Source organism: Oxyura jamaicensis, chromosome 14 (genome assembly GCF_011077185.1).
Source record: "Oxyura jamaicensis isolate SHBP4307 breed ruddy duck chromosome 14, BPBGC_Ojam_1.0, whole genome shotgun sequence".
In the NCBI taxonomy this organism is placed as follows: Eukaryota; Metazoa; Chordata; class Aves; order Anseriformes; family Anatidae; genus Oxyura; species Oxyura jamaicensis.
This window is the reverse complement of record NC_048906.1, coordinates 7036881-7049407: the sequence shown is the minus strand read 5'-3', so window position 1 is coordinate 7049407 and position 12527 is coordinate 7036881. Positions and strand designations below refer to the sequence as shown.

The following is a 12527-nucleotide window of genomic DNA, read 5'->3' as shown; positions in this document are numbered from 1 at the left end:
AGAAAAAGCTGGAATTATGTTCATATGCCCAAGTTTGTGTAATTAGAAGAATTTCATTTACTGATTGAAAGCTTTAATTTAGGCTGAAACTGTGCGTACAGTTTCTGTATTGTCATTGCATGTAAGTCATCATGGCTTTTTCTACTTCATTATTTTTTTTTTTTTTGGTCAGGGATAGGAACTGTGGATTACTACTGCTACAGTGTCAGCTGTAATTAGTTTAATCTTTATTCTCCCAAGCAATTTTCTGCAAAAATACTGTTTCATTTTCTGAAATTTCTTGTACTGCTTTTTTCTTTTTAGTTCATTAACCAAACACAATTACTACATTTGTGCCCGCCTGCTAAGTGTTGTGTCGTTGAGTCCATAAATATAACTTCACTTATTTGTGAGTGCTTAAGATATACAATCAATGCTTAATATAGGTTAATTTAAATATGGATGTAGAAAAAGTATCTGTAGGGTTTGTCAGCCAAAATAAGGAAAAAAAAAAAAAAAAACACACAAAAACCACAAAGGAATATTCAAGTTCTAGCATCAAAACTAACTTATCTGAATAGTGTACTTGTACGTTCTGTAAACATGTGTCAGTTCCCCATCCCCCAACCCATCCTCCCCTTTAAATACATTTGCATTTATTTTTTACATTCTTTTTTCTAATTTCTGTAGGAAAAAACAACATTGACCAGTTATAATGAATTGAAGTTCTTGCATCTGAGTAGGCCTTAACACTTAAAAGGACTTCAGTGTCTTCAGATACTTCATTAAAAAGTATCTGTTTGTTTTTGCACAATCCAATCGACATGTCTTGAACTTATTTAAGCCCTGAGATGGCTCTTGAAACTCTGTTTTAGGTTCTTTGGCTGCTGAGTTTTGACGATGATAAGAACACACTAGCAGATGCAGTGGACAAGTACTGTATTGGTGTCCCACCCATTCAGTGGTTGGCCTGGATTCCACAGCTGTTGACATGCTTGGTTGGCTCAGAGGGCAAACTTCTTCTGAACCTCATTAGTCAGGTAGGTACAGAAAATGAACACGAATTCTTAATTTTCTGTAATCTTCATTTTCAAGATGAGATGTATAAGAACTTCTAAAAACAAGAAACCTTTAAAAATAGTGTTGTTTGCAACTGTTGATTATTTAATAAATGTGAATTACTCTTCTTTAAACACAGAATATTTTTAAGTTCAAAGGGTGTTACTTAATGAGACTAAACTTTATGAAATTGTATGCCACATGTGGCTAACAAATTTTTTCTTTCCCTCTGCATTCTGTGTTATACTTTTGTGAACACTATAGTACACATTTAGGAATGTATAGTTAAATGGTCTTAACACGGGTAGGGCTGAAGAATTGTTAGCTCTAGTGACTAAAGGGCAGACATTTTAGTGCTTTGTTTTTTTATTAGACTTGATTGAAAAGTCAAGGCTCTGTCACCGTCAAATCTCTGCAGGGGCTCTGTAAACTATCATTGAAAATTTAGTATGTCAAGTGATTAGAAAAATAAGGATAAGATTTAGGGAGTCAGGTGAGGAATCTGACTTCCTGGATTTGTACCTCTGAAATGACAAATGAGCTTTGATCTTACTTCAGGATTTTAAGATTTCACTGCCTACTGCCATCTGTTCTGAAGCAGAATCAGAAGAACAGAACATGTACCTGTATCTCAGCATAAAATTGATTTACATACAGCACGTCTTTAGACTCAGGGATAATATGTGACATCTTTCCATTGATGCATTTTTAGATGCTGTTTTGGTATTGCTTAGTGTGAACAGGGTTCAAACATCCTGTTCTCAGATACATTAACTGTTCATGGTCTAGCTTAAGCTGTGTTTCAGTGTTCATAGAACCTGGAAGTATTTTTGATGTTTGCTTGTTCAGGTTAAGGTAGAACAGTTGTGAAGTCCTATTAACATACTGCTGTACATAGGAAGCTTGTGCAATTGCCTTGTGCATTGAGGCCTGTGTACATGACTGTAGTGTGCATGTGTATGCGTTTTTCCCTCCATCTCTGTAAAATTAACGTGAAACTTTGAAGAAGTCATACACCCAAGTAGCTTAAGAAAGCAAAGTTCTGAAGACAAGATTTCTGACTCACGTCTTGGCATTTTCTTGTAACACTAGTGCTTAGCTGTGTTCTGACAGCAGGCAGATAAAACTTATTTCAAGGGGTTATAGGGACTTTTTTTTTTTTAAGATCTTTAGAACCATAGAATCCTAGAATGTCCGGAGTTGGAAAAGAATCACAAGGACCATCATGTCTAACTCTAGGCTCTACACAGGGACCATCCAAAAATCAGACCCTATGTCTGAGAGCATTGTCCAAATGCTTCTTGAACGCTGGCAGGCTGTGTGCCATGACCTGGGTGCCCTCTCATTGAAAAACCTTTCCCTAACACCCAGCCTGACCCTCCCTAGTCCCAGCTCCATGCCATTCCCTTGGTTCCTGTAATGGTCCCCAGAGAGCAGAGCTCAGCATCTGTCCCTCCATTCCCCTTCAGCTTCCTCTTCTCCGGGCTGAACAAACCAAGTGATGTCAAGTGTTTCTCATGCATCTTCAGACCCTTTCACTATCCTTGTATCCCTCCTTTGATCACTGTCTAATAGTTTGATGCCCTTATACTCTGGTGCCCAAAACCATTTCTTGAGGTGAGGCTGCACCAGAGAAAAGGGGGACAGTCCCTTCACTTGAGCAGCTAGAGATGCTGTGCCTGAAGCACCCCAGGGTATGGCTGCCCCTTTTGGCTGCCAGGACACAATGCTGGCTCATTTTTAACTTGGTGTCAACCGGAACCCCCGGATCCTTGAGGCTGCTCTCCAGCCTTCCATCTGGCAGTCTACGCATACAGCTGGGGTTGCACTGTCTCAGGTGCAGAATCTGTCACTTGCTCTTATGCGGTTGCTGATTGCCCAGCCTTCTAGTCCGTCAAGATCCCTCTGCATATCCTGTATATTTCAGAAATGAGTGGCTACTCAGAAGTCCTACTGTAGGTGCATCTTAGGTTCAAAAATACCACAGGTGTTTGTGTTTATCTTGCTTTCAAACTTTGGGTTCATAGAAGGAATATAAAATAAAAAAAAATATTTCCGTGTTACTAATTAAAAACTGTAAGTTTGCTGAACTGCTAGATCCTGAACTTTACAATTCTTGTAAATAAAGTATTCTTGAATGACAGCATGAAGCATATGTATGTCAGGTTAGTAATCTGTCATAAATAACACTTTACTGAACAGTTAAATGCCATTGCGAAACTTCTACCAGTTGTCGTACCCATTTGGATGGAAGAAGAATCCATGATTTAATGAGATTGTGGCTGGAGAAGCCTCTAATCATGTCCTAAGATGCTCTGTATTGCGGGTAGTACTTAGATGTGTAATTTCTTTCCTTTAATAGATGCGGAGATTTATTAATTTTAAAGGGGATGCTGAATGTTAGTATCTCTTTAGCCTTCCCCCCCATGGAAGCTAAAATCTTTTTTTGGTGAAATTGGTATCCCCTTACATTAAGTGCTGCAATTAGGTGCAGTAAAGTTACTCTCTAATGGGCCTTCTTATCATTTGCTGTGGGGCTCGCTGGGAATTGTGGCCTAATTTAAAGACTAATCGGTGTCATTATGTCTGTTTTTCTTCCATTGTGTACATGAGTAAGATCTCTGAGCTGGCCCAGGTACTCTGGCATTATGCTATTTTCAGATTTATTAGGCAATACGATTTGGAAGTGCTAATTAGGTAATGCTGTAACAGTATGTGGAGGTAGTCACCATTTCATCCCCTTTGGTTTTCTGTTACTGAAATGATCTTTAATTTTCTAGTTTTCCATAAGCTGTTATTTAAAACAAGAAGCTGATTATTACTGAATTTCACTCGTTTACAAAGGTAATCTGTGTCTGTTGGTCTGATTTGTAGTTAATTTTCCTTAACTGAGAATCATGTATATGTACATCTCCAAATAGGTGGGAAGAGTCTATCCCCAGGCTGTCTACTTCCCGATAAGGACCCTCTATTTGACCTTGAAGATAGAACAACGAGAGCGCTACAAAAGCGGTGAGCTTGATGCTGATAAAATTGTTTGGTTTATTTCTAACTTAGTCATTATTCTGCGTTTCATCTAAATTTACTGGGTTTTCCCAGATTTTCTAGGAAACATAGCAACTTCAAAAGACCAAGGAAAAAAATTCTTGGCAAACTACTTCATTTACATTTGTTTCTGTAAAGTGAAGCCTATAGATGACTTGAGGTGTCTTGAAGTTTCTTGAATAACATACTCACCAAGAAGAGTTTAATCTACATTATTATTTCAATTAACTGTTCGTAGTCACACATCCTTTAATTGATTTTTATCATTAAAAACAGTTGGACAAATAGAAAATTCTTGGATTTCAAATACCAAAGAACTCTTTGGGTACTCCTTTGGAGGAGGAGGAGGAGGCACTTGCATACTATAATACTTCACTATGTTCATATCAAGCAACAGAGGTTTCTGTTCCAAAATCTTGATATTACCACATGCACATCTAGTGACAGCTGATAAAATATTTTCCTCTTGGTTCTGCCACAAGCTGCTGTTCTGTTGGTGGGTTAAGTGAGGTTTCTGTTCGGTGAAAGTTGATGTTGTTCAAAGTAGTAGGTCATCATCAGATAAAGCAAAACTCAGTGCTTAATCAGTGTGCAATGGAGTTGTAACACGAGATCAGTTTTACTAGAAGTTAGCACTCTACAGCAATATCCATGGTGTTGGCATCAGCTATGTTTATTCCTGCAGTTGTGTGAGAGATTGCACCAAAAAAAAAAGGAAGGGGGCCAAAATGAAGATTATTTAAATAATTTGATTCTATCTGAAATGATGTCAGTTACTTCAAGAGCTTGTGTTGGTAGAGAAAACCTAGGGCTGTGCGATTTTGAAGAGTATTTCTATTGTTGTAACTTTGAGAAGCCTGTACTAGTGAACAGCACTTGGAGTAGTGTTTTCTTTCTAAAAAAACACATTTTCTAATATTCACTAGGTAATACATGATTAATACTTAAAGTAAATCTAAAGTAAGTTCTTGAAACTATTTATTTAATGCAGGCATGTATAAAGCTTATCAAGTTTTAAATTTCTGTTTTGATTTTTCTCTTCTGCTTTACAGATTCTGGCCAACAACAGCCAAGTTCAGTTGGAAATCAGTCCCACTCTGCCTCAGACCCTGGCCCAATCAGAGCCACTGCACCAATGTGGCGATGCAGTCGAATTATGCATATGCAGCGAGAATTACACCCAACACTTTTGTCTTCTCTGGAAGGCATTGTAGATCAGATGGTCTGGTTCAGAGAGAATTGGCATGAAGAGGTATTTGCCTTTTATATAGCTTCATATGTATGTATCATCTAAGGAAAACTTAGTTGCAAAATATTTCTCTAGAATGATTTCTGCATAGTAAAACATAACTTTTCTTTGGTTAGTAAACTGATGTATTCCTAGAAGTGACTGTTCTGATAGGACTTATAAGGAACTAGTTGTATCTGGAAGCAATACAAAAATTTCCCCAAATTATCAGTTTGATGAATGCTTTTAACTTTAGAATTTAAGCTGTTGCTTGTACTAACTGAAAATTTATATTCTTATTCTAAGTTTCACGGATACCAGTTTTCTTCTTGATCCAGTGATCTGTGACAGGTGGTGATTATTGTCCAAGTCTGAATGAGAGAGCAGGTGGACGTGCTACTCCACTTCTGTTAATTGCCTCTCAAAGTGCTGTAGGCTGTTCTGTTCTGTCTACCTAGCAGAGACTTAATAGTGTTTCCTCATACTGCATTATTTTCTAACATACCACAAAATACGAATCAAAACTTTTCTGCTAAAGCAAGGAATGCTTTGTGGTGCAGTGGTTTGACTGATCAGTTTGCTCACTTGCAGTGCTAGTACGAATCAGTGCTGTCATTCAGATTGACCCTCTGATACATTTTGAGAATACAGTTTTAAATAAATACTTCTCAGAGAATAGCTTCATTATATAAAACCATAGTAAGTGAATAAATACTTGGTGTCAAATCAGAAGGCCTGATCTTCCTGACTTTGTCTTTATTTTTTTTAATCCTTAGGTCCTTAGACAACTGCAGCAGGGATTGGCAAAGTGCTATTCTGTTGCCTTTGAGAAAAGTGGAGCTGTTTCAGATGCCAAAATCACTCCTCATACACTAAACTTTGTCAAGAAGTTAGTGAGCACTTTTGGAGTAGGTCTTGAGAATGTGTCAAATGTGTCCACCATGTTTTCCAGTGCAGCCTCGGAGTCACTTGCTAGGAGAGCACAGGCAACAGCTCAAGATCCTGTGTTCCAGAAGCTAAAAGGGCAATTTACAACAGGTAATGGTTTTTATTTTTATTTTTTTATAATTTTAATCTCCAGGGAATTTTCCCTCACAAAGTTCAGCTGTGAAAGCATTCTGCTTTTTTAAAAAAATACTATTATTATTACAGTATTTTCCTGAGAGAGAATATAGAAAATAGCACCTTTCTGTCATTCAACATAATGTGGGATAGTTCGTCAATCTGTGGAGCAATAAAGATGATTCAAATTAAGCCAGACAACAACATAGGGAATGAGGTTATTGTTACATATTATATTACCTAGAACCGTGGTAAAGTATGTATTTAAAGATGAACTAGATTGCAAAAATATTACAATTAGAAGTAATCTGAGTAGTACTACCTGCTTCAGATGAGGACAGTGATGTCTATTTTATGGTGAATGCCAGAATTTAATAAAATTCACTCCAGAACTCCAAATTCACAATATTTTGTGAAGTCTTTCAAAACAGCTGACTTACTCAAAACAGTGTTTTGAATAGATTATGAAAAAAAAAATACAAAAATTCACATAATTGGTAGGTAAACTGAATCAATAAATTTAATTAGCTGTAATTAAAAAGGCATTTTGGAGAATAGCTTTTTTGCTTCATTTGGTTTCTGTTTATCAGTGGTGTTATATGTTTGATCTTGATTTAAAATTCTAAGAAAAGCATGTGCACAGTAGAGCGTGGTTTTGATATATTTATTGAAAAGTGTTAAGGCCGTGCAGCTATATATGACAGAACTTGACAGTGATTGGCATCAGTGTTGTGATTTGGGGTTTTGCATAAATTCCTGTCTAAAATACATTAGTTTATCCTTAAAGATAATGGTAGAATTTAGATAAAAATTAATATACTTTTTTTCTGAACAGAATTCAAAGTCATTAGCTATTCATAACTGAGCGGATAGAGTTGTTTCTATAAAGACCTGTTTTCATATTTTTCGGAATCCACTTTTATTTATATTATTCTAAATCTGACTTAGATGATTTTGGCACGAGTTAAAACTCCATGATCTTAGCTTTTATAGTTATTTAAAAATCACGCCCTTTCTGCATTAAATCATTTCCTTTGCAAATGTGAATCTTGCACTGACAAGTTATTCTTTTTAGAATTCTAAGTTACATTAAGCTGCCTAAACGAAAAATTATTTGAGGTCCATGTAGCTATTGAGCATTTACAGAGTTTGACAAGTAGACTTGCAGTATTTTTTCAAACATTTTACCGATAATGTTGTAAACGTAAGTGAACTGATGGGAATCTTGTGAAAGTAACTCGGTTGTAGATATGACCTACATATCTTGTTCGCATGATGCATTACATGATGTCCTTTTTGAGGCACAACAGTTGCATGACAGCAGATAATGAAAGTCCTGAACCATATGATTAAATTTTTAATGGATGAAGGCTACTGGGAAGGGAAATGGAAGTAGGAACATTTTGTGTGTTGTTGACTGAAGCTTACAGGGAAACAAAATACATTAAATGCAAGTTTGGACTTGTTTTTCATTGTTAATAATTACTTCTATGTCTCTACATTGCAATAATAGTCTAGTCACGTTTTCATTGCTATACATGTTGCTGGTATTCTCAGTTTTTGTTCAGCTTAGAGTTATTTTTGGTCTGTTCCAGTTTCTCTTAATTTATTTCCTTCAAGATATGAGTGTTAGGAAGATCTGGGGTTTCAGAAGTTCAAAACGTAAACTGGATATGCCAGTAGGCTCAAGTCTGCAAAATCTAAAGTACTATTTCAGAACATTTCTGGAGAAACCCTTAAAATGTTGTAATTCAGTTACATTTTGAGTTAAAAAATTAAATTTAATGTGTAGGATTTCCAGTTTTTATATGTGGTTATATGTTGGTTTTGCTTGTCTTTATCATATATAAATAGCATTTAAGGTTTCCAGGTGTGCTACCTAAACACAGCTTTTTTGAAGAATTGTATTGAACAACCTTTAAAGCAATGAAGAACGTAGGCCTGAACATAAGAATCACATAACATCATCAAATGCAAAGTGTTTCTTAGAAAGCTTCAGTAAAACAATAAGTAATTTCTTATGGTGTTATTTTGAAGATTTCACATTTTTCAAGTATAATTAAACATAGATTTATACAGGATTAAAATATTAATTTTGCTTAATGCTGGGTTTGATTTTATTTTAATCTATTAAATTAATTTGTTCCAATCACAAGTGAAGTGTGGGAGATGAAACAGATGAAACTAAACTGATCAATATACTTACGCATTTTTATAATTAATTCATTATTAGGAAAATGAAAATAAGTTTTTGATTAGTTTTGCAATAACAGCAAAAAGTGCATAACTAAATGAACAGGACTAATTACACTACTGAACTAAAGGCTGTTCTAACATTGAGAAGCCATTAGGAAATCATGCCTGCCGTGTCTGTTTTTCACACTAGGACTCTTCCATGTTTGTGCTTCTGACTCGTAACACCAGTTGTGTTTAGATGATGGACAAATAATTACGGTGGTTGCCCTCTATTTTAGAAATATCCAAGCTGAGAAGCTATCTAGGAGTAAATTGCTTTCTTTGGTTATTTCAAAATAACAGCTTTGAAAATATAGCTAACAGCTATGTTTTATAGACACTTTCAACTATGTGTAGTTGCATAACCTCTTCCACTACCATCTGAGTTGCATCTTGACTCCTGTTGGGAGTCGTTAGGGACTCTCACCATTTCCTAGACTTGGAAGATTTCGTCTGCATCCAGCTGGACCACTGGAGTTCTCATAGGCCATCGTTTTCCATACAAACATATGTGGTAAAGCCAAATTTTACTTTGGATATTTTTTCCTTGAACTTGAAATACTTAGTCCTTTGAGCATCTGTTCTTTGTTCCTTCCGTCCTTTTCAGCTAAACCTTTGACATCAAAGAACAGATAGATGCTGAAAAATGCTCTCTTAAGAGAGTACACTCAGCAGTGAAAGGAGGGGAGAAATTGCATCAAATGTTCTTCTGAGGGCAGATGATAGTTTTGAGTTTGGATCTCTGTTTCTTTCTGCACTTTTCTCTCCATTCAAGCTGAACACAAAGGGAAAATTCCAAAATACACCCTTAAAGGGCAAGATAACTTTCTTGACAGTTTTGGCACCCAGCATAATGAATTCTCTGCCATGAATGGAAGTTCTCTAATCAGAAGGAAGCTTCTTGAAGTCTTGTTTTATCTCTGAAGTGTGGGGAGATGGAAGGGGTAAGGGCACTGTTTATTATTTTTCATCTTTTTAAAGTTTTTTGTTGTTGTTGTTCCCTCTCCTTTGTCCCCTTCTCAAGAGAAAGCCTAGTATCACTCAGGTAGCTGTTTATTTCTGTTCTCATTTGTAGGCAACAGAAAATTCAGAACAAAAGATTGGAGTTAGCATCAAATTTGATTTGGTCTTGTCTATGTAGTCTTGGTTTGATGGAGCTGATTGATAAATCAGAAGTTGTGCTTCCTATTTCTTAACTGTCATGGAGATTTTTCACATATTTTAGTGCTCTCCAAAAGTTCTTACTAGCTTAAAAAGAACCTTTTGGAAAGCACAAAGCAATTTCATATCTGAATAATAGCTTCAAGAGCAAGACAGCTCTTCTCTTGCGAATGGTTGGATCTTCTTCAGTCCAAGAGATTTGAACTCTTCTCTGAAATTAAACTTCCATTTCAGTTCTAAGTGGCATTTTACATGACGGGTGCCCTGCCTCTTTAGTTGAAGATCCTTGTGTTCTGAACTTCAGCAGAATCAGATGATGTCTATAGCAGAAAAATCTTTCAAATCTTGCAAATGAGCTATTACTGGTTCTAAAAGCATTAATTACCAGTTACTTTTAACTGATAAGAATTATTTCATGCCAATGTAGCAGAAGGGCTTTTAAAATAAATAGAAAATTAAAATAAAAAATACAAAAAATATTAAATGTTATTATTTATTTATTTATTTATTTATTTTAATTTTTTTAAATGGTTGTTGTGATGCTGTGTTTTGTAGGTTGAGTTCTGGGGGTACAGAAAGGTTTGTTATCCTGATTTTACTAACTACAGTGTATTCCTTTTTGTTGCTTCATGAGCAATGATGGTACAACATTCATTTAAATAGCATTAAGCTTCTACAAAAAAAAAGATGTAGCTTTATTTTGTGTTAAGAACTGTTGGGTTTCTTTTAGGTCTGTCTCATAGGCAGGAAGATTGTGTCCCCTGTTTGTCCTCTCATTGAAAGAGGCAAGAACTTGCCAGTTGTGCTTGGTTGGATGGATTCAGGTGGCAATTTTTTTTTGAGGCGTTCAAGACTTTGAATGAACACGTTTGTTTGAAACACGTGTATCACACTGTAAAATCTTTAGTATTGTCGAGGACAGAGAGCAAGCTTCTTCAGTTGAAGTGCAGTATGTAAGTTATCACAGCCTTCTGTGAACATCTCCATTACAGATGTGGAGGTGAACTTCCTATTCTCTGTATGAAAAGATGAAACAAGTAGTAAGGTATTTTAAACCAGCGTGTATTAGCTTGAGAAGGTATTCTCCATTAATAGGTACTGAGAAAGTGGATTTGTTAGAAACAAAATGCTTATCTGGATTAAGATGCTTGCAAAGCAGAGGAATTTTGTACACAAATAATGTCTGGTGTCGTATTTTCCTTTATTCCAGCTGATGTGGATTATTACTTTTCTCTAAGATGTACTATCTCTGGGAGCAAAAAGACTAAACTTTTGTTTTTTCCCTCCATCTGCTACTGGGTAACAAAATAACAAAAATCCTAAAATGAGCACTTGAAAAACAGAGCTACTCCCATGGTGAACTGAATGCCTTTTTAATTAATACTTACTTATTTTATTTTATTTAAATAAATGTACAATGTTGATGCATATTTTTTACTACTTTGACTGACATTAGCACAAAAACTAGTTGCAATTTGGGGATTCTTTGCTGCACTTCAGGGAGTCAGGAGATAAGTGGTTCAATTTTTTCACTTCCGTGGAATGATTTACTTGCACTGCTCACTAGAGGGTAGGCTTGGGATTATAATAAGTTTGTTTTACAGCGATATTGCAAAGGATGCACTGCCCAGACTAGGTAGAATCACTAAGGAGGTGCATCTTTCATTGTAGACTTCTTTCTTATAGAAGTGGAAAGGTTTTTGTATTGGTTTTTGCTCTGTTTTGGGCTGATTGACTTAAGACTTCCACTGAAAGCTTTTAGCATATCAATATTGTGGGTACGTGATAAAGTATCTTGGGTTTTGTGTTCTTTAATATTTTGCTTAAGTAACAGAACAGCACATTAGAAGGAATAAACCCTTACTTAGAGAATAATTTAAAGTTGTGCACAAAGAGGAGGTGGTAGATTCTGATTGGTTTAGGCTGTATATAATTTTAGCACTTTACTATAGAAAAAGCTTTTTCTATAGAAATGAAATATTCATCAGAGCCTTTCTTTCAAAGGTAGCACAGCTGTGTTCAGCGTGTTTGGTTTGCACCGTTGAATTGTATGAAGTGCTCTCCCCCAGCACCTAGTTGTTGTATTATTGCTGTTGGGTGATCCTATACCTTTAATTTGTGTTTGGGGTTCCTAGATAGCCATGTCTCTGTGACAGACTTGCTTAGTAGTATGTCTTTCTTTTCATGTGCTAGCTGCTGTCTTTATTAGTTACCTTTCAGTTTTTGTATAATGTTTAAGACCAGTGTGGTGATTTAAAACCTGTTTTCTTTGTAATAGGTGTGTGAGCGGTATGTGGGACTCCTCAAACAGTATTTTCCATGTGTCTGAAAGAATCTCCTTTAAAGTGTGAATGTCACGCAGTTGATAGTTAAATACAGTATATGGAATTTAAAGTGCTAAGGATATACGTATATTTTTTCTTTTAGACTTTGACTTCAGTGTGCCAGGGTCAATGAAACTTCATAATCTTATCTCGAAACTGAAGAAGTGGATTAAAATTCTAGAGGCAAAAACTAAACAGCTTCCAAAGTTCTTCCTCATAGAGGAAAAGTGCCGTTTTCTAAGTAATTTTTCAGCTCAAACAGCAGAGGTAGAGATACCTGGAGAATTCCTTATGCCAAAGCCAACGCATTACTATATCAAGATAGCAAGGTAAATTAAAACTGGGGAGAAGGGGTAGTTGTAATTCTGCAGTGGAGAAGAAAATGAAAATGTTCTCTATCTATCTGTCCTGGTAGATATTGTGTGTATTTCATG

General features: G+C 35.9%; 1 protein-coding gene across 4 annotated transcripts in view; it reads left to right on the top strand.

Moving 5' to 3' along the window:
- TRRAP (transformation/transcription domain associated protein) overlaps window positions 1–12527 on the top strand; it is a 90039-nt gene that overhangs the window by 67929 nt on the left and 9583 nt on the right. For all 4 annotated transcript variants that reach the window (XM_035339926.1, XM_035339927.1, XM_035339925.1 and 1 more), the window contains exons 63-67: window positions 855–1019; window positions 3960–4050; window positions 5136–5335; window positions 6088–6349; window positions 12197–12422. In XM_035339926.1, the coding sequence (XP_035195817.1) occupies window positions 855–1019; window positions 3960–4050; window positions 5136–5335; window positions 6088–6349; window positions 12197–12422 (944 nt within the window). The remainder of the gene's footprint in view (window positions 1–854; window positions 1020–3959; window positions 4051–5135; window positions 5336–6087; window positions 6350–12196; window positions 12423–12527) is intronic.